General features: G+C 36.6%; 1 protein-coding gene across 6 annotated transcripts in view; it reads left to right on the plus strand.

Moving 5' to 3' along the window:
• The window catches only part of CCDC15 (coiled-coil domain containing 15), a 72,964-nt gene that overhangs the window by 36,674 nt on the left and 11,431 nt on the right, over positions 1 to 24,859 (plus strand). For 5 of the 6 annotated variants that reach the window (XM_067039232.1, XM_067039231.1, XM_067039228.1 and 2 more), the window contains exon 14: positions 24,554 to 24,727. In XM_067039232.1, coding sequence (XP_066895333.1) covers positions 24,554 to 24,727 — 174 coding nt within the window. Of the gene's footprint in view, positions 1 to 8,239; positions 8,295 to 24,553; positions 24,728 to 24,859 lie in introns of those variants that run through there. The other variant, XM_067039233.1, reaches the window with a different exon arrangement.

The raw sequence follows: 24,859 nt of genomic DNA on the forward strand, positions 1-24,859 counted from the left end.
AATCCTAAAATCCATATAGAACCACAAAAGACCCTGAATAGCCAAAGCAATGTTGAGAAAGGAGCACAAAGCTGGAGAAATCACACGTCCTGATTTTAGACTCTATTAAAAGCTATAGTAATCAAAACAGTGTGGTATTGACATAAAAACAGATACATATACCACGGGACAGAATAAAGAGTCCAGAAATAAATCAATTAATTTGTGATGAGAGAGCCAAGAATATGCAATGGAGAAAGGATAGTCTTGTCAATAAATGGTGTTGGGAAAACTGGACAGCAGCATGCAAAAGAATTAAACTGGACCACTATCTTACACTATCAAAAATCAACTCAAAATGGATTAAAAACTTGAACTTAAGACCTGAAACTGTAAAACTCCTAGAAGAAAGCACAGAGGTAACCTCCTTGACATTAGTCTTAATAATGATTTTTTGAATATGATACCATAAGCATAAGCAACAAAAGCAAAAAGAATCTAGTGAGACTACATCAGACTTAAAAGTTTCTGCACAACAAAATGAAAGAGCATTGTATGAAATGAGAGAAAATATTTGCAAACCGTGTAACCAATAAGTGTTCATATCCAAAATATATAATGAACTCACTCAACCCAATAGAAAAAAAAATTAAAAATGCACAAAGGACCTGAATAGACATTTTTTCCAAGAAAACATACAAATGGCCAACAGGTACGTGAAAAAGTGCTCAACATTACTAATCATTATGGAAATGCAAATCAAAGCCATAATGAGATACCACACCTATTTAAATGGCCATTATCAAAAAGACAAGAGATAAGGGCTGGCAAGGAATTGGAGAAAAGGGAACACGTGTGCATTCTTGGTAGGAATATAAATTGGTATAGACATTATGGAAAACAGTATAGAGGTTCCTCAAAAAATTAAAAGTAGAACTACCATATGATCCAGCACTTCTACTTTTGGGTATATATCTGAAGGAAATTAAATCACTATCTCAAAGAAATATGTGCACTCCTATGTTCATTGCAGCATTATTCACAATAGCCAAGATATGGAAGCTGCCTAAGTGTCCATTAACAAGTGAATGGATAAAAATAATGTGGTGCAAATGTAACAGAATATTATTTGGCCATGAAAAAGAAGGAAATCCTGCCATTTGCGACAGCATGAATGAAACTTGAGGGCATTATACTAAGTGAAATAAGTCAGATAAAGAAAGACAACTACTTTATGGCCTCACATATTAAATCTTAAAAAGTTGAACTTATAGAAACAGAGAATAGATTGGTGGTTGCCAGGACTTGGTGGGTGGGGCAAAAGAGATGTTGGTCAAAAGGTACAAACTTTTAGTTACAAGATTAATAAGTTCTGGGATCTAATAATGTACAGCATGGTAACTATAGTTAACAATACTGTATTATATACTTGACATTTGCTAAGATAATAGATCTTGTATGTTCTCATCTATCTTTCTGTCTGTCTATCTAGCTATTTAAAATTATTGGTATACATTGTATACCTTAAAGTTACACAGTGTTTATTGTCAATTATATCTCAATAAATCTGGGAAAAAAATATGAGTTCCAAGGCAAGGACCTACCCTCTTATCTGGGTCTGAGAGTGATTCTGCATTTATTCAGCAGATATGAATTTGGCATCTTTCATATCCTGACACTGTCCTAGGCACAAGCAATACAAAGATAAATAAAATGTGGTTTCTTTTCTTGAAAAATTCATAATCTAGCGTGGATAGGGGAAGAATTGTGTGCAAATGGGTTATATAATTATTATAATAAAAGTAAGTACAGAGTCCCTGAGAGCACAGAAGTAGAGGGATTACTGATTTCATATGGAGAGTTAAAGAAATTATTACATTTTTCTTTGACCTATGTTTACTGACCTGTGTTTACTGGGGAAGTGGATAAGGATGGTGAAGTAGAAAAATCAACAAAAACTGAGTCAGGGTGGAAGGAAATAATAGTATTCATGCAGAGTTTTATAATTTACAAGGGTTTTCATATATTATCTTGTTCATATATTATTTGTTTTATTGTTTCAACAATAAAACAATGTTTGTTGAATGTTAAAGTCTACCACGTGGCAGGCACTGTACTGAATGCTGAGGATATGCAATTTGCATATGTGGCAGGATAGTGGTTCATAGCACAAGTTTAGAATCAAATAGTCTTAGGTTTGAATTATCTACCTATTGGCTGTGTAACCATGAGCACAGTTCTTCATGTGGATGAACTTCTTCATGTGGATGAACTTCCTTTTTTTTTTTTGAAAATTTTTTTGGAATTTTTGAATTTAATTTAATTTATATTTTTATACAGCAGGTTCTTATTAGTTATCTATTTTATACACATCATTGTATACATGTCAATCCCAATCTCCCAGTTCATCACCCCACTCCCCACTTTCCCCCCCTGGTGTCCATACTTGTTCTCTATATCTGTGTCTCTGTTTCTGTTTTGCAAACTGGTTCATCTGTACCATTTTTCTAGATTCCACATATATGCTTTAATATACGATATTTGTTTTTCTCTATCTGACATACTTCACTCTGTATGACAGTCTCTAGGTCCATCCATGTCTCTACAAATGACCCAATTTTGTTCCTTTCTATGGCTGAGTAATATTCCATTGTATATATATACCACATCTTCTTTATCCATTCATCTGTTGATGGGCATTTAGATTGCTTCCATGACCTGGCTATTGTAAATAGTGCTGCAGTGAACATTGGGGTGCATGTGTCTTTTTGAAATTATGGTTTTCTCTGGGTGTAAGCCCAGTAGTGGGATTTCTGGGTCATATGGTAATTCTATTTTTAGTTATTTAAGGAACCTCCATACTGTTCTCCATAGTGACTGTATCAATTTACATTCCCACCAACAGTGCAAGAGGGTTCCCTTTTCTCCACACCCTCTCCAGCATTTGTTGTTTGTAGAGTTTCTGATGATGCCCATTCTAACTGGTGTGAGGTGATACCTCACTGTAGTTTTGATTTTCATTTCTCTAATAATTAGTGATGTTGAGCAGCTTTCCATGTGCCTGTTGGCCATCTGTATGTCTTCTTTGGAGAAATGTGTATTTAGGTCTTCTACCCATTTTTGATTAGGTTGTTTGTTTTTTTAATATTGAGCTGCATGAGCTGTCTATATATTTTGGAGATTAATCCTTTCTCTGTTGATTTGGTTGTAAGTATTTTCTCTCATTCTGAGGGTTGTCTTTTTGTCTTGCTTATGGTTTCCTTTGCTGTGCAAAAGCTTTGAAGTTTCATTAGGTCCCATTTGTTTATTATTGTTTTTATCTCCATTACTCTAGGAGGTGGGTTAAAAAAGATCTTGCTGTGATTTATGTCAGAGAGTAATCTTTCTATGTTTTCCTCTAAGAGTTTTATAGTGTCCGGTCTTACATTTAGGTCTCTGATCCATTTTGAGTTTATTTTTGTGTACGGTGTTAGGGAGTGTTCTAATTTCATTCTTTTACATGTAGCTGTCCAGTTTTCCCAGCACCACTTATTGAAGAGACTGTCTTTTCTCCATTGTGTATCCTTGCCTCCTTTGTCATAGATTAGTTGACCATAGGTGCGTGGGTTTACCTCTGGGCATTCTATCCTGTTCCATTGATCTATATTTCTGTTTTTGTGCCAGTACCATATTGTCTTGATTACTGTAGCTTTGTAGTGTAGTCTGAAGTCAGAGAGTCTGATTCCTCCAGCTCCATTTTTTTCCCTCAAGATTGCTTTGGCTATTTGGGGTCTTCTGTGTCTCCATACAAATTTTAGGATTTTTTTGTTCTAGTTCTGTAAAAAATGCCATTGGTAATTTGATAGGGATTGCATAGAATCTGTAGATTGCTTTGGGTAGTATGGTCATTTTCACAATGTTGATTCTTCAAATCCAAGAACATGGTATATCTCTCCATCTGTGTCATCTTTGATTTCTTTCGTCAGTGTCTTATAGTTTTCTGAGTACAGGTCTTTTACATCCTTAGGTAGGTTTATTCCAAGGTATTTCATTCTTTTTTTGTAATGGTGAATGGGATTGTTTCCTTAATTTCTCTTTCTGATCTTTCATTGTTACTGTATAGGAATGCATGAGATTTCTGTGCATGAATTTTGTATCATGCAACTTTACCAAATTCATTGATTAGCCCTGGTAGTTTTCTGGTGGCATCTTTAGGATCATCTATGTATAGTGTCATGTCATCTGCAAACGGTGACAGTTTTACTTCTTCTTTTCCGATTTGTATTCCTTTTATTTCTTTTTCTTCTCTGATTGCAGTGGCTAGGACTTCCAAAACTATGTTGAATAAGAGTGGCGAGAGTGGACATCCTTGTCCTTTTCCTGATCTTAGAGAAAATACTTTCAGTTTTTCACCATTGAGAATGATTTTTGCTGTGGGTTTGTCATATGTGGCCTTTATTATGTTGAGGTAGGTTCCCTCTATGCCCACTTTCTGGAGAGTTTTTATAATAAATGGGTGTTGAATTTTGTCAAGAGCTTTTTCTGCATCTATTGAGATGATCATATGGTTTTTATTATTCAATTTGTTAATATGGTGTATCACATTTATTGATTTGCATATATTGAAGAATCCTTGCATCCCTGGGATAAATCCCACTTGATCATGGTGTATGATGCTTTTAATGTGTTGTTGGAGTCTGTTTGCTAGTATTTTGTTGAGGACTTTTGCATCTATATTCATCAGTGATATTGGTCTGTAATTTTTTTTTGTAGTACCTTTGTCTGGTATTGGTATCAGGGTGATGGTGGCCTCATAGAATGAGTTTGGGAGTGTTCCTTCCTCTGCAATTTTTTGGAAGAGTTTAAGAAGGATGGGTGTTAGCTCTTCTCTAAATGTTTGATAGAATTCAACTGTGAAGCCATCTGGTCCTGGACTTCTGTTTGTTGGAAGATTTTTAATCATAGTTTCAATTTCATTACTTGTGATTGGTCTGTTCATATTTTCTATTTCTTCCTGGTTCAGTCTTGGAAATTTATACCTAAGAATTTGTGCATTTCTTCCAGGTTTTCCATTTTATTGACATAGAGTTGCTTGTAGTAGTCTCTTATGATGCTTTGTATTTCTGCAGTGTCCATTGTAACTTCTCCTTTTTTATGTCTGATTTTATTGATTTGAGTCCTTTCCCTCTTTCTCTTGAGGAGTCTGGCTAAAGGTTTATCAATTTTGTTTATCTTCTCAAAGAACCAGCTTTTAGTTTTATTGATCTTTGCTATTGTTTTCTTTGTTTCTATTTCATTTATTTCTGCTCTGATCTTGATGATTTCTTTCCTTCTACTAACTTTGGGTTTTGTTTGTTCTTCTTTCTCTAGTTCCTTTAGGTGTAATGTTAGATTGTTTATTTGAGATTTTTCTTGTTTCTTGAGGTAGGATTGTATTGCTATAAACTTCCATCTTAGAACTGCTTTTGCTGCATCCCATAGGTTTTGGATCATTGTGTTTTCATTGTCATTTGTCTCTAGGTTTTTTTTGATTTCCTCTTTGACTTCTTCAGTGATCTCCTGGTTATTTAGTAATGTGTTGTTTAGCCTCTATGTGTTTTTGTTTTTTTACATTTTTTTCCCTGTAATTGATTTCTAATCTCATAGCTTCATGGTTCAGAAAAGATGCTTGATATAATTTCAATTTTCTTAAATTTACTGAGGCTTGATTTGTGACCCAAGATGTGGTCTATCCTGGAGAATGTTTTGTGTGCACTTTAATTATTTTAGGTGTTTGTTCTTTAATTCTTCTAGGTCTTTGTTAAACATTTCTTGCATCTTCTCAATCTTTGTTTGCCTCCATTCTTTTTCCGAGGTCCTGGATCATCTTCACTATCATTATTCTGAGTTCTTTTTCTGGAATGTTGCCTATCTCCACTTCATTTAATTGTTTTTCTCGGGTTTTATCTTGTTCCTTCATCTGTTACATAGCCCTCTGCCTTTTCATTTTGTCTGTCTTTCTGTGAATGTGGTTTTTGTTCCACAGGCTACAGGACTGTAGTTCTTCTTGCTTCTGCTCAAGTGTTTTGATTAGATAAAAGTGATGAACACTGCACTCTCTGCCTAGCAGAGAAAAGGGTAAACTCTTTCTGGTCATAGATAACATAATTTGGAGCCTGTAAAAAAATTTAAAATAATATTATTCAGTCAAAATTTTCTAGGCATGTCAAGAGATAGGACCAGATAACCAAAAGCTAACAGAAGCAGGCTCACAGATGCCACAGATACTGGTGTTATCATACAAGGACTTTAAAACACTTGATTAATATCTTTAAGTAAATAGAGGAAAAGATGGAAAAAATTGATGAAAATATGGAGAATTTCACCAGAGAACTGAAATCTTTAAAATAGAGTAAAATAGAAAGTCTTAAATTGAAAAAATATGATCTTAAAATATGCACTCTAGGGCTTCCCTGGTGGCACAGTGGTTGAGAATCTGCCTGCCAATGCAGGGGACATGGGTTTGAGCCCTGGTCTGGGAAGATCCCACATGCCACAGAGCAACTAGGCCTGTGAGCCACAACTACTGAGCCTGTGCATCTGGAGCCTGTGCCCCGCGATAGGAGAGGCTGCGACAGTTAAAGGCCCACGTGCTGCGAGGAAGAGTGGCCCCGGCTTGCCGCAACTAGAGAAAGCCCTCACACAGAAACGAAGACCCAACACAGCCAAAAATAAATAAATAAATATTTTTAAAAAGCACTCCATGCACAATGATATACCACTTCATACTCACTAGAATACCTGAAACAAACAAACAAACAAAACCCAACTTAACGGTACCAAATAGTGGCAAGGGTGTAGATTAACTGTAACTCGTGTATTTAAAGTGAAAGAGGAGAAGAGCACAGCTACTTTAGAAAACTGTTTAGTATTTTTACATAGTTAAACATACACCTATGCTATGACCCAGCCACTTTACTGCTAGATATTTCCTTAAGAAAAATGAAAACATTCATAAAAACACCGAACAGAGACAATATATTTTCAAGTGTCCATGGCATTTACCAAAATTGATCACATCCTGGGTTATCTTCTAGAGTATGTTCTCTATAGCAATATTAGGCTACAAATTAGTAAGAAGTACATTTTCAAAGATAAAATTATAGTGGAAATTAGGAAGTACTTTGAAGGGAATAAGAATGAAAATAAAACATATCAAAACTTCTCAGATGCTGCTAAAGCAATGCTTAGAGGGAACATTGCAGCCTCAACTGCAATTATCAGAAAAAGTGAAAAGGCTGAAAAATCAACATTATAATTTGCTATCCTAAGAAGGTAGGAAAAAATAGCAATCAAACTGGAAGAAAGAATAGAAATCAATGGGGCTTCCCTGGTGGCGCAGTGGTTGAGAATCCGCCTGCCGATGCAGGAGACACGGGTTCGTGCCCTGGTCCGGGAAGATCCCACATGCCGCGGAGCAACTAAGCCTGTGAGCCATGGCCGCTAGGCCTGCGCGTCCGGAGCCTGTGCTCCGCAACGGGAGAGGCCACAACAGTGAGAGGCCCGCATACCGCAAAAAAAAAAAAAAAAAAAAGAATAGAAATCAATGAAATAGAAAAAAAATGTACAATGGAGAAAATCAGCAAAGCCAAAAATTGGTTCTTTGAAAATTTAGTTTTGCTGGGGACATGGCTCTTTTACTAATCAGTGAAATGAAATGAGAGAAGACATCATTTACCAGTATTAGGAATGAAAAAGGAGCTATTACTACAGAGCCTAGAAACATTAAATGTTAATAAGAGGACATTGTGAACAACTTTACACTAAAAAATTTGATCACTTTGATGAAATAGACAAACTCCTGTAAAAATAAAAAACTGAAAATGGATGCAAGAAGGAATAGAAATCTGAGTAAACCCATATCACGTAAAGGAATTAAATCACTTACTGAAAAAAAAATCTTACCTAAAAGAAAAATTCAGGTTCAGGTCCAGACTCAAATGTCTTCATTAGGGGATCCCAAATATTTAAGGGAAAAAAATAACACCAGGGTTTACATAAACTATTCTAGAGAATGGAAAACAGAGAATACCTCCCAAATAATTGTAGAGGCCGGCATAATCTTAGTACCAGCCTGACAAGGACGTTACAAGAAATCAACACTTACAGACTAATTTCTGTCATGAACATAAATGTAAAAATTCCAAGTAAAATAAGAAGACCCAGTGGCCTATGAGGGAGGGACACTGCTGCAGGCCCCTGTCCTTGGGGCTTCTGCCTAAACCTGTGCCTCCTTCCCCAGGGCAGCTTCTTAACCACCCCTGAACTGCTCCCAAGCCATGGACTCAATGGAAACAAAGCTTTTTGCAAAAACAATGATGATGAACAAAATGACTAAAGTAGACACTCCAAGATGTTTAAGAATTGTCTTTTGGGCTTCCCTGGTGGCACAGTGGTTGAGAATCCACCTGCCAGTGCAGGGGACATGGATCCGAGCCCTGGTCCAGGAAGATCCCACATGCCACGGAGCAACGAAGCCTATGCGCCACAACTACTGAGCCTGTGCTCTAGAGCCCGCAAACCACAACTACTGAGCCCACGTCCCATGACTACTGAAGCCCATGCGCCTAGAGCCCGAGCTCCGCAACAAGAGAAGCCTGTGCACCACAACAAAGAGTAGCCCCCGCTTGCCACAACTAGAGAAAAGCCTGCACGCATTGATGAAGACCCAATGCAGCCAAAAATAAATAAATACATAAATTTTTTAAAAAAGAATTGTCTTTCACTGGTGGAAGTAAATCATTTTTTTCTATTCTTTCTGCATTTCAATTTTTATCATTAGCATATTTGACTTCGGGAGCCTAGGCAATATCTATATTGTAAGGGACCCCTTGCTGACTATCTTGTTTATTTTGCTATAGAGAGTACAAAGACTTCTGAAATAGTTCTGAGAATCGTTTTCCTGTGAGGTGTTTAATAGTTCCTTTGGTATGTTTTTATTCTCACATTTTTTCCCCTTTGAGATATGTTATAATACTCTTGTCCTAAAAGCAACTTGACAAAAACTGCTGCAGTAAAAAAGTGTGTGCGTATGTGTATTTTGGATTGGGGTTAGAAGAGAGAGGCTTGGAAGAATCCTCGTGAGGTTGTCTAGGGTATCCTTTAGGCAGAATTCTATTTAAATATTTCAAGGATCTTTTCTATTCTTAATATTCTTTAGGATTGTAGTTATATTGATATAATCTCCCAAATAACAATTTCAGAACATAAGGACATTGGCTCTCAGACATTCATTCTTATTTCTAGGCCAGATTTGTCTTACTGTAACCTAGTTATTTTGCCATAATTATGATCTGATCTACATCAAAAAAATCTCAGTTCTGTGATACCCATATATAAGCGTTTTTACAGACTCATCAGACAAAAGACAGAATGGAAATTTCAGTTCATTTAACTGAAGCCAAGACATCCCTGCTGTGGGTATTTTATGTCTACCTTAAATCTTCTTATGACATCCCTACCGCATGGCATAGTCAGTGGGGAATTCTTCTTTAGCTACACTGCTGACCTTCTTTGAAAGCTTTTCTGCTTAAGGCTTTTATTTTATTGCCATTTTCTCACCAGATAATCTTTTTCTTATTGGATTTATACTCTTGACCCCAGAAAAAATATGAAGGTCTCTGTCTTACAGATGGTATCAGAACATTAAATCTGTTGTCATTGACAGTTTGCAAGTAATTAAAATTTGTTTTTTGCTTTTTCCTTGTTGAAGAAACTAAATCATGTATGCCTTCTTTGCATGGGGGTTATATATTTTAACTTAAAGACAAAAGCCATTTTAGCAACATTCTAAAGTAAACATATACCTGCTTTCTGAACCGGGATTGATAATAACCACTTTACCTCACCCTGTTGTTATAAGAATCAAATGATATGTTTTCATTCATTCACTTAGCAGCTACTTATTGAGCATCTATTAATTGGTAGACATGATGCTAGATTTAAGAGATGCAAAAAATGGAAGACATGATCCCACCCTTCAAGGATCTTACTAGATAGATTTCACTGACTAATGGGGAGGCAGATAAATGAATAGGTAATCATAATACCATATATTAAGTATTACAAGACAGTATAGCAAGTGATTGAGAGCATGGGGATACATGTGTTGAAGTCCCAGTTCTGCTGCCTACCAGCACTGTGACTTTGGGAAAGTTACCTTCTATAAGCCCCAGTTTCTTCTCTGTAAAACAGGGATAATAATGATATATACCTTAGAAAGTTGCTGTGAGGATTAAATGAGGTAACATAGTAAATGAGCTTAGTATAGAATCTGGCATGTAGTATATGCTCAATAAATGTTAGTTGCCAAATATTTAAGGGGAAAAATACCAAGTTTTATATAAAATATTCCAGAGAGTGGAAAACAGGGAATACTTCCCATATAATTATAGAAGACAGTATAACCTTGATGCCAACCTGTCATGGGTATTACAAGAAAGCAATGTTACAGACTATTTCTTTCATCAACATAAATGTAAAAAATCAAGTAAAATATCAGTAAAATAAAATCTTTCTTCTTATGTCATTAGAAGGAAAAACTTACAAGAATGTCTGAGAGCACAGAGACTGTGTTTCGAACTCAAGTGTGAAAAAGGCCCCCCGTGGGGCAGAGCTGTTCAATTACACAAAAAAGAGAGAAGTCAGTCCCCCAGGAAGCCTGGCTGGGATATAAATTGCCTGGAGGGCCAGGACACGCGCCAAGGCTGCTGCTGGTGCTTGGTCCAGTCCCTTTTCTCCAGGACAGGGAAGGCTTCCTGGGCTGAGCCGTGAAGGGTTAGAAGAAGTAGTATGAGACAAAATTGGAATTGGATTGGGGAAAAGAGTAGATGGGAATTCTAGGCAAAAAGAATAGCACTGTAAAAGCAGTAACTCATGAAAGAATAGGACACTTCTGAGTTGGATGTGATTGGAACTAAAGGAATGGCAAGAAGTAAACCTTCAAAGTGAGGAAAGATCATAAATAACTTTGTATGTCATGAGGAGGTATTTGGCTTTTATCCTGAAAACCGGAGCCATTTAGAAGCATTGTGAGGAACAGATAAAATGGCTAAGACTAGATGTTAGAGTATTATTGAAGTAATATACCTATAGAGAAGATGAGAAGTGAAATTAATTTTTTAAACGTTATTAAATATTAAGCCCTTACTGCATGTTAAATGCTTTACATAGATTATATATATTGTATCATTTGATTGATATGCAGTCCTGCAGGGTAGTGGTGGCCACCATTCATTGAGTGTTTACAATATGACAGTGACTTTGGGAAAGTTTTTACAATATGTATAAACTTTTACAATATGTGTAAACACAGTTTTACACATACTGTGTTTTACAATATGTGTAAAACACTTTTACAAAGTGTTTACAATATGTTGGGCATTTTAGAGGCATTAGCTCATCTGCCTACTTCAATAACCATATGAGGTAAATTTTATTATTCTTTTTATTTTACAGATGAGAAAATGAGCCCCAGAGAGGTTCAGTAATTTGCCTAAGATTAAGATCACACTTAGAAATGGCAGAACCGGGATTCAATCCCAGATTTATTTGACTCCATCACCTAAGCACTTTGAAGTCTGTAACTTCAATAAGTTATAGGCCAGGGCCAGGAAGGCAGTGAGGAGGAGGCAGTTTTAAGAGCAAAAGAGATAGAATTAATAAAATATTGTCAGAGGAGAATTCAAGGATAAGTCCCAGGTTTCTGGCTTAGGCCACCAGGTAAATGGGGTACTATGAAACATTTTCCAGGAAGGAGGTGGAGGTGGAGAGGATAAGTTTAGTTTGGGACATATTGGATTTGAAGTTCTTAAAGGAAATCCAAGTAGAGTGTCCAGTAGGAAATATTAAGTTATTTTTAGTAATGATTTCAGAAATCACTAAGGAAGAATACTATCAGAATCAAGAAACAGAGAGACAGGGAAAAAAAGTTGAACAGAAAAACAGGATCAATAGGCACAGATTTAGACTGTGCTAGATTAGACCTTAATCATGTTGTACCAAAGAGGAAGATTTCTTTCATCTCTTGAGAAGTTATTTTTCTAACAGAGCACCTCTTTTTTTTTGAATATTATTTTATTGTATTTTTTTATACAGCAGGTTCTTATTAGTTATCTATTTTATACTTATTAGTGTATATATGTCAATCCTAATCTCCCAATTCATCCCATCACCACCACCTAACAGAGCACCTCTTTTAACTCCTGAAATAAATCTATTTCTTTATTTTTTTTTTTGTGGTATGCAGACCTCTCACTGTTGCGGCCTCTCCCGTTGCGGAGCACAGGCTCCGGACGCGCAGGCTGAGTGGCCATGGCTCACGGGCCCAGCCGCTCCGCGGCACGTGGGATCTTCCCGGACCGGGGCACGAACCCGTGTACCCTGCATTGGCAGGCGGATTCTCAACCACTGCGCCACCAGGGAAGCCCTAAATCTATTTCTTATTCTTGGATGCAGAATTCCTTTTATTTGATAGTGTTAGTGTTGGCACATTTCTGTGATTGCTCAAGAAATATGATTCCGTAGAGCCAAAAAGATAGCCCTCGATTTTAGTTCTAGGTCTCTATCTTGGTTTACCTTTGTAAAGGATTAGTGGTGTGGCTTTATATGGAAGATAGGTAACAAGAGTTTTAAAGTTGTTGTTGTAATTATAAAAATATATTTTTAATGCAGTTTACCTATGATATCACTTTCTTTTCAGGATTCTCTTCAAAATGTAAATATTGACATCTACTTGTTGTTTAGTTCTGCAAACACTGAGTATAGCAAGTTTACAAATCAATTTGCAGTGTTTTGTATTCTTACTCTCTTTTACTGAAAGTCTGACACTGGTTTTGGAATACCTTTTAGCATAACCAGAGAACCAGTATAATTGTATTCACGTCAGTGCCCTGGGAAAAACCGATATGTTGACATGTTGATTTCCAACCTAGTTTAGTTTCTATTGTGTGTCAGCTAAAAGGTATATTTATGCAAGAAACTTTAAAGACATCCGGGAAGAATAAACTTGTTTATAGAATAATTGTTTATATCAACTTTTTAAGTTGGTTTTTGCCATTTTTAAATTTTTATGATCCTTTCTGAAACTACTGTATGGCAGTAGTTCTTAACCTGAGAATCTGACCAAAGCTGCGGATTCTTTTCCCAGATAAATACCTTTGAGACACTCAAGTGGAATGTCAAATTGGCAGGTAGTTAAGTAGATTTGGATCTCAGAGGAATGGTCTATGCTGGAACTGTAGCTTAATGAGTTACAGGTGATAGTGGGTGGTAACTGAAGCAGATGGTATGCGTAAAGTCGCCTGGGAAGAAGGCATAGTGTAAGATATGGAGAATGCCTAGATGTAGTGTATTTCTGCTTATGTACTATGACTTTTTGGAGACCCCCAAACTATTTAAATATCTAAGATATTTTGCTCCCTTGAATGAATTTTTGCTGCCTTGGGTACAATGCTAGATGGATTAACCTGTAGGCCACCACTGACCTTAGAGAGACTTGTTTTGGTGGAGTGATTGATGGCTCTTTATAAGCCGTATTGGAGTGGGAGAGGAGATCAGGAAATATAGAGAGAAAGCTAGACAGCTCTTAAGATGTTTGACTGTGAGGAGAAGAGTAGCTATGGGGGAGAAGGGGGAAAGGGCGGATTCCATCATTTCTAGTAATTGTCCTGTTACCAACATTTGAGAAACAATGCTGATGTGTTTCCTTAGCTCTTAGTTTACTGGTATAGAGAATAAATGGTAAAGAGAATTATACCAGTAACTAAGCTGTTCTGTTGTCATTCACTTGGCTCCATTTGTTTCACTATTGAAAACCTCACTTTAATTTCTTATCTACAGAAAAATCTTTTCACATTCGCCTTTTTCACAAGCTAAGGAGTTATTGAACTTATCAAATATGAATGTCCTAAAAACATTTACTTTTTTTACTGGCTCTCTTTGGAATAAGATCTTTATATAAGAAGATCTTTAGCCAAGGGCACCTATGATCTTAGGCTTATCTTTAAACTTTTGTACTCTTTTAATCTCTTCCTTTTATTCTCTTATTTCATGCATTATATTTTAAGAGAGCACAGCGACGACGTGTATTTTAAAGTCAATTTTGGGGAATTCCCTGGTGGTCCAGTGATTAGGACTCCAAGCTTCCACTGCAGGGGGCATGGGTTCTATCCCTGTTCAGGGAACTAAGATCTCTCATACTTTGCGGCACAGCCAAAAAAAAAAAAAAAAGTCAATTGTGAAGAGGGATGAGTCTTGTGGCTCTTCTCCACGTACCTTTCTCACATTCCTAATACACAACCTTGTATGCCTTTAAATCTTGATCCTTGCTAGTTATAAAAACATTATCTCTCTGCCCAAGTGGCAATAGTGAGATTTCTTACCTCTACCCTATTACAACTTTATATTGCAAGTGAGTTTGAATCATACCATAAAAGCTATATTTATGTTCTATATTCTTTGAGGAATACTCAACTTAGACTTACAGTTATAGCTCAGGAAAGAACAGCAAGTGTGGCAGGACAGTTATAAGAAAATCCTTGTTCAAAGTGGCCTTGTCACTGTGCTAGAGGTGGCCAGAGATTAGCTGTCATAATCTGGATAGACTTAGTTGCACATACAAGTTTCTTGTGCTTTTCCAGTGCCTGATCTTTCAGCCTTTATAGGACAGCTTCCTGAGTTTTAGTATATACCTGTGTTAATCTAAGTAAAAGGAAGCCCATAATTCCCCTGGAGCAAATATCCTGCTACAAATGGATAGAAGCCCAGAATTTTCAGCAGTTCATACTTTATTGAAGAGGTGTGAGTATGAATTGACCTCACACTACCGTTCAGAAAACAATAGCTCATTTGTTTCGAAGTAATTTTTAGCAACTGACATTATCAGAATATAAGTTCTAGTCTTTTTAAAAAGTTTATTTATTTATGTATTTATGACTGTGTTGGGTCATTTCTGTGCAAGGGCTTTCTCTAGTTGTGGCAAGCGGGGGCCACTCTTCATTGCGGTGCGCGGGCCTCTCACTATCGCGGCCTCTCTTGTTGCGGAGCACAGGCTCCAGACGCGCAAGCTCAGTAATTGTGGCTCATGGGCCCAGTTGCTCCGTGGCATGTGGGATCTTCCCAGACCAGGGCTCGAACCCGCGTCCCCTGCATTGGCAGGCAGATTCTCAACCACTGCGCCACCAGGGCAGCCCCTAAGTTCTAGTCTTGAATTAATTATATTTCTTAACAAAAGCTCTTAAATTAGGTTTTCTGACAATTTTCTCACTGAGCAACTCATTTCCTCTCTGCAAGTAGGTGTTTTTTTAAAATAAACATAATTGATATTCAATAAACTATATATATAAAAGTGTAAACCTTGATGTTTTCTCTCTCTCTCTCTCACACACACACACAACAACTATCATAGTCAAGATAGTGAACATATCTATCATCCTCAAAAGTTTCCTCATGCCCTAGGTAGCACCTCTTTCCTGCCCTCCCCCACTTTTTCCCCAGGCAACCACTGGTTTGCTTTGTGTCACTATAGATTAGTTTGCATTTTCTGGAGTCATACAACATGTACTCTTGGGCCCAGCTCCTTTTATTCAGAGTAATTATTTTGTCCTTGTTGTTATGATACCAAGAGTTTATTCCTTTTTGTTACTAGATAGTATTCCATTGTATGGATATACCGTAATTTGTTTATCCATTCATTGTTTGATGGACATTTGAGTTGTTTCCAGTTTTTGGCTATTACAAATAAAGCTGCAGTGAACATTCGTGTACAAGTCTTTGGAAATATGTTACCTTTTCTCTTGGGTGAATACCTGAGAGTGGACTGGATCATCATGGTAGGTATATATTTCATTTTTTAAAGAAACTGTCAAAAGGCTTTCCAAAGTAGTTGTACCACTTTATATTACCACCAGCAAGAGTAATATAACTTGTAAGAGTTCAAGTTCCCTTACATCATCACCAACTTGGTATGGTCAGTCTTTTTCATTTTAGCCATTTGAATAGGTAGGTAGGGGCATTTCATTGTGGTTTTAGTTTACATTTCCTGAATGACTAAATATGTTGTACTTTTGGCATCATATTTAAGATATCATTGCCTAACCCAAGGTCACAAAAATTTTCTTTTTTTGTTTTCTTCTAGAAAGATTATCATTGTAGGTTTTACATTTAGGTCTGCAATCAAGTTTGAGTTAATTTTCACATATAGTTTGAAGTTTATGTTTTTGTATGTGGATATCCATTTGCTGAAAAGTTATTCTTTCTCCACTGCATTGCTTTTGTGCATTTGTCAAAAATCAGTTGTCCAGCAAACAATAAAAGAGAAGATTGATGTTGGACTTCATTAAAGTTAAAAACCATCAAGAAAGTGAAAAAACAACTACAGAATGGGAGAAATTATTTGCAAATCATATATCTGATGAGAGACTTGTAGTCAAAATATATAAAAGAACTCTTACAACTCAATAATAAAAAGATAACCCAATTAAAAGGTAGACAGGGCTTCCCTGGTGGCGCAGTTGTTGAGAGTCTGCCTGCCGATGCAGGGGACATGGGTTCGTGCCCCGGTCCGGGAAGATCCCGCATGCCGTGGAGTGGCTGGGCCCGTGAGCCATGGATGCTGAGCCTGCGTGTCTGGAGCTTGTGCTCCGCAACGGGAGAGACCACACAGTGAGAGGCCCATGTACCGCAAAAAAAGAAAAAAAAATAGACTTTTAAATAAAAATATTTTTATAAAAGGTAGACAACGGATTTAACTAGACATTTCTCCTAGGAAAATATATAAATGGTTAATAAGCACTTGAAAATATATGCAACATCATTAGTTACTGGGAAGTGCAAATCAAAACCACGGTGAGATACCACTTCACACACATAAGAATTGCTCTAATAAAAAAAGACAAATTTTAGCAAGTGCTGATGAGGATGTCTAAAAATTAGAAGTCCCATACAATGTTGGTGGGGAATGTAAAATGGTACAATCACTTTGGAAAACAGTTTAGCAATTTCTCAAAAGGTTAAACATAGAGTTACCATATGACTCAGCAATTCCATTCTTGGGTGTATACCCAAGAGAACTAAAAATGTATGTCCACACACAAACTTACACAAATGTTCATAGCAGCATTATTCAAAATAGCCAGGAAGTGGAAGCATCCCAAATATCCATAAACTGATGAATAGATACATAAAGTATATAGATACAGATAATATCTATACATTAAGAATATCAGCAACAAAAAGGAATGAAGTACCAGTACGTGCTACAACATGGACTTATGCCAAGTGAAAGAAGCCAGTCATGAAAGGCTGCATATTGTATGATCCCATTTATATGAAATGTCAAGAACAGACAAATCTATAGAGACAGAAAAATTAGTGTTTGCCTAGGGCTAGGTGAGAGTGGGCGGAAGGTGACTGTTAATGAGTACAAGGTTTCTTTTGGGGATGATGAAAATGTTCTCAAATTATATTATGGTCATGTGAACTTTATGGTATGCAAATAATATCTCAGTAAAGATGTTAAAAAAAATGAGCTGTCCTTATATGTGTCAGTTTATTTCTGGACTTTCTCTTCTGTTTTACTGATCTATTTGTCTATCTTTATGCTAATACCATGCTGTTCTGATTGGTATAGTTTTATAAGAATGCTTGAAATCAGGTAGTGTTAGCCCTCCAGTTTATTTTTCCCCAGAGTAGCCATGGCTATTTTAGGCCATTTGCATTTCCATATGAATTTTTAAATGTTTGTCAATTTCTACCAAAGAACCTTCTTGGATTTTGAGTGGGATTGTGTTGAATCTATAGATAATTTGGGGAGAATTGACATCTTAATGATATTGAGTCTTCCAACCCAGGAACATTTATTTAGCTCTCCTTTAATTTTTCTCAGTTATAGTTTTCAGTGTATAGGTCTTTCACATTTTTTGTCAGGTCTATCCTGAAGTATTTCATATTTTTGAAGCTATTGTAAATGGTATTTTAAAAAATTTTCAATTGCTGATTTTGTTGTTGTCCTTGCTAGTATATGGAAATATACAGTTGATTTTTGGATATGGATCTTTGTACTCACTTATTAATTCATTGGATTTTTTTTTACATGGTAATCATGTCATCTTTAAACAAAAACGGTTTTACTTCTTCCTTTACATCTGGATGTCTTTTATTTCTCTGTCTTGCCTGATTTCACTGGCTAGAACCTCCAGAATGTTGAATAGAAGTGATGAGAGTGGACAGTCTTGATTTTAGAGAGAAAGCATTTAGTCTTTCACCATCAAGTATGATGTTAGCTATAGTTTTTTCTTAGGTTCCCTTCTCTTCCTAGTTGGTTGAGAATCTTTATCTGGAATGGATGTTGGATTTTGTCAATTTTTTTTTCCTCCCTAGCGAGATGATCATAGGTTTTCTTTTCTAGTTTGCTAATATGGTGAATAACATTGTTTGATTTTCGATTGTTAACTCAGTCCTGCATTCCTGGGGTTACACCCCACTTGGTAATAATGTATTATCCTTTTTTTTTTTTTTTTTTTTTTTTTTTTTGGTGCTAGGCGGGCCTCTCACTGCTGCGGCCTCTCCCATTGCGGAGCACAGGCTCCAGACGAGCAGGCCCAGCGGCCATGGCTCACGGGCCCAGCCACTCCACGGCACGCGGGATCCTCCCAGACCGGGGCACGAACCCGTGTCCCCTGCATCGACAGGCGGACTCCCAACCACTGCGCCACCAGGGAAGCCCTATTATCCTTTTAATGTACTGTTTGAGGGACTTCCCTGATGCTGCAGTGGTTAAGAATCTGCCTGCCAAGGCAGGGGACAGGGGTTCCATCCCTGGTCTGGGAAGATCCCACATGCCGCGGAACAACTAAGCCCGTGCACCACAACTACTGAGCCTGTGCTCTAGAGCCCGCGAGCCACAACTACTGAGCCCACGCACCACAACTACTGAAGCCCACGTACCTAGAGCCCATGCTCCGCAACAAGAGAAGCCACCACAATGAGAAGCCCGAGCACTGCAACAAAGAGTAGCCTCCTCTTGCGGCAACTAGAGAAAGCCCGTTTGTGGTGACTAGAGAAAAGCCCATGCGCAGCAAAAAAGACCCAATGCAGCCAAAAATAAATAAATTTATAATGTATTGTTTGGTAAGATTTGCTAAAAATTTTGTTTAGGGTTTACATCTATGTTCTAGGAGATATTGGCTTTTGGTTTTCTTGTAATATCCTTGACAGGTTTTGTTTTCAGGGAAATGCTAGCCTCATAGAATGAGCTGGGAATTATTGGGGAGGAAGAGTTTATGTAGAATTGGCATTATTTCTTCCCTAACTGTTTGGTAGAATTTGCCAGTGACTCTCCCTGTTTCTGGACTTTTTAATATCTGTAGAATCTGTAGTAGTTTCATTTCTCTTATTTTTTATCTTAAAAATTGTATCTTCTCTCTCTCTCTTTTTTTCATGATTAGATAAGCTCAAGATTTATCGGTTTTATTGATCTTCTCAAAGTCCTAGTGTTTAGTTTCATTAATTTTTTAAATTCTTTTTTTCTAATTCATTGATTTCTGCTTCAATCTTTATTATTTCTTTTCTTCTGCTTACTTTAGGTTTAATTTCCTCCTCTTTTTTAAGTTTCTTAAGGTAGAAGATTAGGACATTTACTTGATACCTTCCTTCTTGTCTCATATAGGCATTTAGTGCTATAAATATCATACTAAATACTCTTTAGCCGCATTCAATAAATTCATTTTCATTTGGTTCAAAATACCTTCTGATTTACCCTTTTTTCTTCTTTGGTCATAGGTTATTTGGCAGTATGTTATTTAATTTCCAAGTATTTGGAGATCTTTCAAGGATCTTTCTGTTATTGATTTCTAATTTAATTCTATTGTACTATGTATATCTTGAAATCTTTTGAATTTACTGACACTTATTTTATGGCCCAGAATATGGTTTATCTTGGTAAATGTTCTGAGTTCAATAACCTTATCATAGAAGAATGTGTATTCTCTTGTTCTATAAATTTGTATTCTGCTATTCTATAAATGTTGTGGAGTGTTTTATAAATGTCCATTAGGTCAAGTTGGTTGATGATGTTGATCAAGTCCATATCTTTCCCATTTTTATGCCTAGTTATTCTATCAATAATTGAGAGAGGGTATTAAAAATCTCTGCCTGTAACTATGGATTTATTGTATCTCCTTGAAGTTCCATCAGTCTTTGTTTCATGTATTTTGAAGCTCTTTTATTAGATACATAACTGTTTGGGATTATGTCTTCTCAATTAATTGACTCCATAAATATGAAGTGATATTTATCTCTGATATTTTGTTTGCTCTGAAATCTACATTGTCTGATACTAATATACCTACTCCAACCTTCTTTTAACTAGTGCTAGCATATCTTTTGTATTTCTTGTATTTTTAATCTATTTGTTTCTTTATATTTAAAGTGCGTTTCTTGTCAGCAGCATGTAGTTGGGTTGTGACTTTTTGTCAAATCTGACAATCTCTTCCTTTTAATTGGGGTGTTTAGATCATTTACTTTTAATGTGATTTTTGGTAGGGTTTGATATAAGTATATTATCTTGCTATTTGTCCCACCTGTTCTTTGTCCTCTTTTTCTCTTTTTATGCCTTCTTTTGAATTACTTTTATATTTTTATATCTATTACATCTCCTTTGATGGCATGTTAGCTATGACATTTTTGTTATTTTATTGGTTGTTCTAGGATTTATATCATACATCTCTAACTTTTCAGTCTACCTTCAAATGATATTATACTACTTCACATATAGTATAAAAATCTTAATATAAGAATCTTAAAGTAATGTTTTTCCATTTCTCTCATCCCAACCTTTATGCTATTGTCATACATTTTACTTTTATATATAAAATACATTGTTATTTTTGTTAAAGCAGTCTATTATTATTTAAAGAGATTTAACTAATAAGAAAAATCTTATATATATTACCTAAAGTATTGCTTTGCTCAGGTCTGAAAGACAACTTTTAACATTTCTTTTAGTTGTGGATACACAGGCATACCTAATTTTATTGCACTATGTTTTATTGCACTTTGCAGATATTGCATTTTTTACAAATTGAAGGTATGTGGCAACCCTGTGTTGAGCAGGTCTACTGGTGCCATTTTTCCAGTAGCATTAGTTTTTAATTAAGGCATGTACATTGTGTTATTGCACACTTAAAAGACTACGATGTAGTTGTAAACAGAACTTTTATATGCACTGGGAAACCAAAACATTCATGTGACTTGCTTTATTGCAATATTCCCTTTATTACAGTGGTCTGGAACCAAACCTGCAGTATCTCTGGGTTATGCCTGTACTAGGGATGAATTCTTTCAGTTTTTTTATGTCTAAAAACAACTTTGTTTCATTTTTCCCCCTCCATTTGTCCATTTATATATTTATGTGACATGCCTTTTTTTTGGTGGTAAAAAACACATAATGTAAAATTTACCATTGTAACCATTTTCAAGTGTACAGTTCAGTAGTATTAATAAATAAACATATTCACATTGCTGTGAATGTGGTATGAGGTGATACCTCATTGAGATTTTGGTTTGCATTTTCCTAAAGATTAGTGATATTGAGCATCTTTTCATGTTTCTTGGTCATTTATAGATCATCTTTGGAGAAATGTCTATTCAAGTCCTTTACCCATTTTTACTTGGATTAACTGCATTTTTGTGTTCCTTTTAATTTTTTGGATTTTTCCACTGTGGTTTATTTTGGATAATTTCTATCATTATGCTTTCCGATTTCGTTCTGAAGCATTTAATCTGCTGTTGATCCCATCTAGTTAATTTTTTTAATAAAGAATTTATTTTTATAGAGCAGTTTAGATTCACAGCAAATTTGAGAGGAAGGTAGAGCAATTTCCCATATGTACTCCCTGTCCCCTGACATTCAGAGCCTCCCCCATTATCAACATCGCCCCCCCCCCACTGTGTGGTACATTTGTTAACAAGTGATAAGCCTATACTGACACATCATTATCACCCAAAGTTTATAGTTTACATTAGGGATCACTCTTGGTGTTGTACATTTATGGGTTTGAGCAAATGTGTAATGACATGTATCCATCATTATAGTATGCGCTGCCTTTTCACCCTTCTTTCCCTCCCTCCAACCCCAGCTTCTGGCAACCACTGATCTTTCACTTTCTCCATTGTTTTACTCTTTCCAGAATGTCATATGGTTGGAATCATACAGTATGTAGCTTTTTGAGATTGGCTCTTTCACTTAGTAATATGCATTTATGTGCAATGTCTCTTCATGGCTTGATCATTTCTTTTTAGTACTGAATAATATTTCATTGTCTGGATGTACAACAGTTTATATAGCCATTCACTTACTGAAGGACATCTTGGTTTCTTCCAAGATTTGACAATTATAAGTAAAGCTACTTTAGGGCTTCCCTGGTGGTACAGTGGTTAAGAATCTTCCTGCCAATGCAAGGGACACAGGTTCGAGCCCTGGCCAGGGAATATCCCACATGCCGGGGAGCCACTAAGCCTGTGCACCCCAACTACGGAGCCTGAGCTCTAGAGACCGCAAGCCACAACTACTGAAGCCTGTGCACCTATAGCCCATGCTCTGCAACAGGAGAAGCCACAACAATGAGAAGCCTGCACACCGCAACAAAGAGTAGCCCCTGCTCACTGCAAGTAGAGACAGCCCGCACACAGCAACAAAGACCCAACACAACCATAAATAAATAAATAAATAAATAAGTAAAGCTACTTTAAACATCCATGTGCAGGTTTTGTGTGGGTATAAGTTTTCAACTCCTTTGAGTAAATACCAAGGAATATGATTGCTGGATTATGTCAAATGCTTTTTCTGTATCTATTTATAGGATCTTGTGATTTTTCTTATTTAGCTTATTGATGTGATCTATTACATTAATTGATTTTTTTCGTGTTGAACCAGGCTTGCTTTCTTGGCATAAATTCCACTTGGTTGTGGAATGTAATATATGTACATCATTGGATTTGACTTGCTAATATTTTTGAGGATTTCTGCCTCTTGTTCATGAGAGATATTAGTTGTAGTTTTCTTGTAATACCTTTGTCAGGTTTTGGTATTAGAGTAATGCTGACCTCATAGAATGAGTTAAGAAATATTTCTGTTTCTGCCCACTGAAAGAGATTGAAGAGATTTGGTATAATTTCATCCTTAATTGTTTGGTGAACCCATCTGGGCCTAGTGCTTTCTGTTTTGGAAGGTAACCTATTATTAATTCCATTTCTTTAATATATAAGCTTATTCTCCAATGTATTTTTCATCTCAGAAATTGTAGTTTTCATCTCAAGAAGTTGATTTCAGCCTTTTTTACATCTAAACTTTTTGAACATATAGGATATAGTTGTACTATCTGTTTTAATGTCCTTCTGTGCTAATTCTAATAACTGTCCATTCTAGGTTGATTTTGATTGATTGATTATTCTCTTCATTATGAGTTGTATTTTCCTGCCTCTTTGCATCTTATCTTTGATTAGATGTCCAACATTGTGAATTTACCTTGTTGGTTACTGGATATCTTTGTATTCTTATAAATTTTCCTGAGCTTTGTTTTGGGATGCAGTTAAGTTACTTTGCGGCTTTGCTTTTACAATATTGGGTGTGTCTGGAGCAGTGCTCAGTCTAGGACTAATCATTATTTCCCACTACTGAGGTAAAATCTCCCTGAAAACTTTACCCAATGTCCTGTGCATCATGAGTTTTTCAAGTCTTGACTGGTGGGAACAGGCTCTATTCTGTGCTCTGTGTGAGCACAGAACACTGTTCCCTGTTATTCTTCCGGATGGTTCTGTCCCTGGCCCCAAATCATTTCCTCACATATATGCACAGTGCTCTGCTGTGTATTAGAAGGAGACCCTCTGCAGATCTCTAGGGTTCTCTCTCTGAGCAGCTCTCTCTCCCTGGTTTTCTGTCTTAGGAATTCTAGTTGCTTTTGTGTCCCTGGACTTTGAACTTCATCTCCTCAGCTCAGGGAGTCTACCAGGCTCCACCTCAACTCCCTGTGCTGCTGCCTTGAAACTTTCAAGGCAGTAAGCTTGGGCACTTGTAGGGCCCACTTCATTTGTTTTCCAGCTGTCAAGGATCACTGTCTTTTGTTGCCTAATATCTAGTGTCTTGAAAACCATTGTTTTTTTTGTATTTGGTCTGGTTGATTTCTGGGTTGATTTGTTGATCTATTTGGTTGTTTAAGGTGGGAGGGCAAGCCCAGTCCCTATTACTCCATTTTGGCCAAAAGCAGAAGTCCTGTCTACTTGTAGTTTTAATCTGAGCAAGTTCTTGTATTAGAATTCTTAAAGGAAAACTCTTTTAGTAGTAACCATTGGTCATTTCCATTCAAGAGGCTATGTGTCTACATGAACTACGGGATAAACTCAGATCAGCCAGCAGGAGCTTTTGAGGCTTTTCTAGGGGTGTTAAACTGATTCCCTGGCTCCCCTGTTTCTGGGAATTTCTTGAGTTATTTGGATCTAGAAGCTAATTCTAAATAATGATTTTATGAAATTCCTAACCACATTATGATTTTATTCTCAGAATTAGGAAAAAGAAAGAGCAGCAACGCTATGCTGAAGAGCAGAGGATATTAAGAATGAACTTTCATGAAGAGCCACATTCAGGGGAGAAGATGAGTGAGACACTAGCCCAGCTACAACTTGAGGAAGTAAAAGGAGCCAGAGAAAAACAACAGAAAGAAAAGGAATACCAAAGGTACTTTGAAAAGTTCTGTGTGAAATTTTGGCTCTGGAGGAAGCTTGTTAGGAAGTCAGTGTTCTCATTTTCCTTAAAAAAGAGCTGGCTGTGTCTTCTCCTACTTTGGGGAGTACAGAACGTCATCACATT

Source organism: Kogia breviceps, chromosome 7 (genome assembly GCF_026419965.1).
Source record: "Kogia breviceps isolate mKogBre1 chromosome 7, mKogBre1 haplotype 1, whole genome shotgun sequence".
Classification (NCBI taxonomy): Eukaryota; Metazoa; Chordata; class Mammalia; order Artiodactyla; family Physeteridae; genus Kogia; species Kogia breviceps.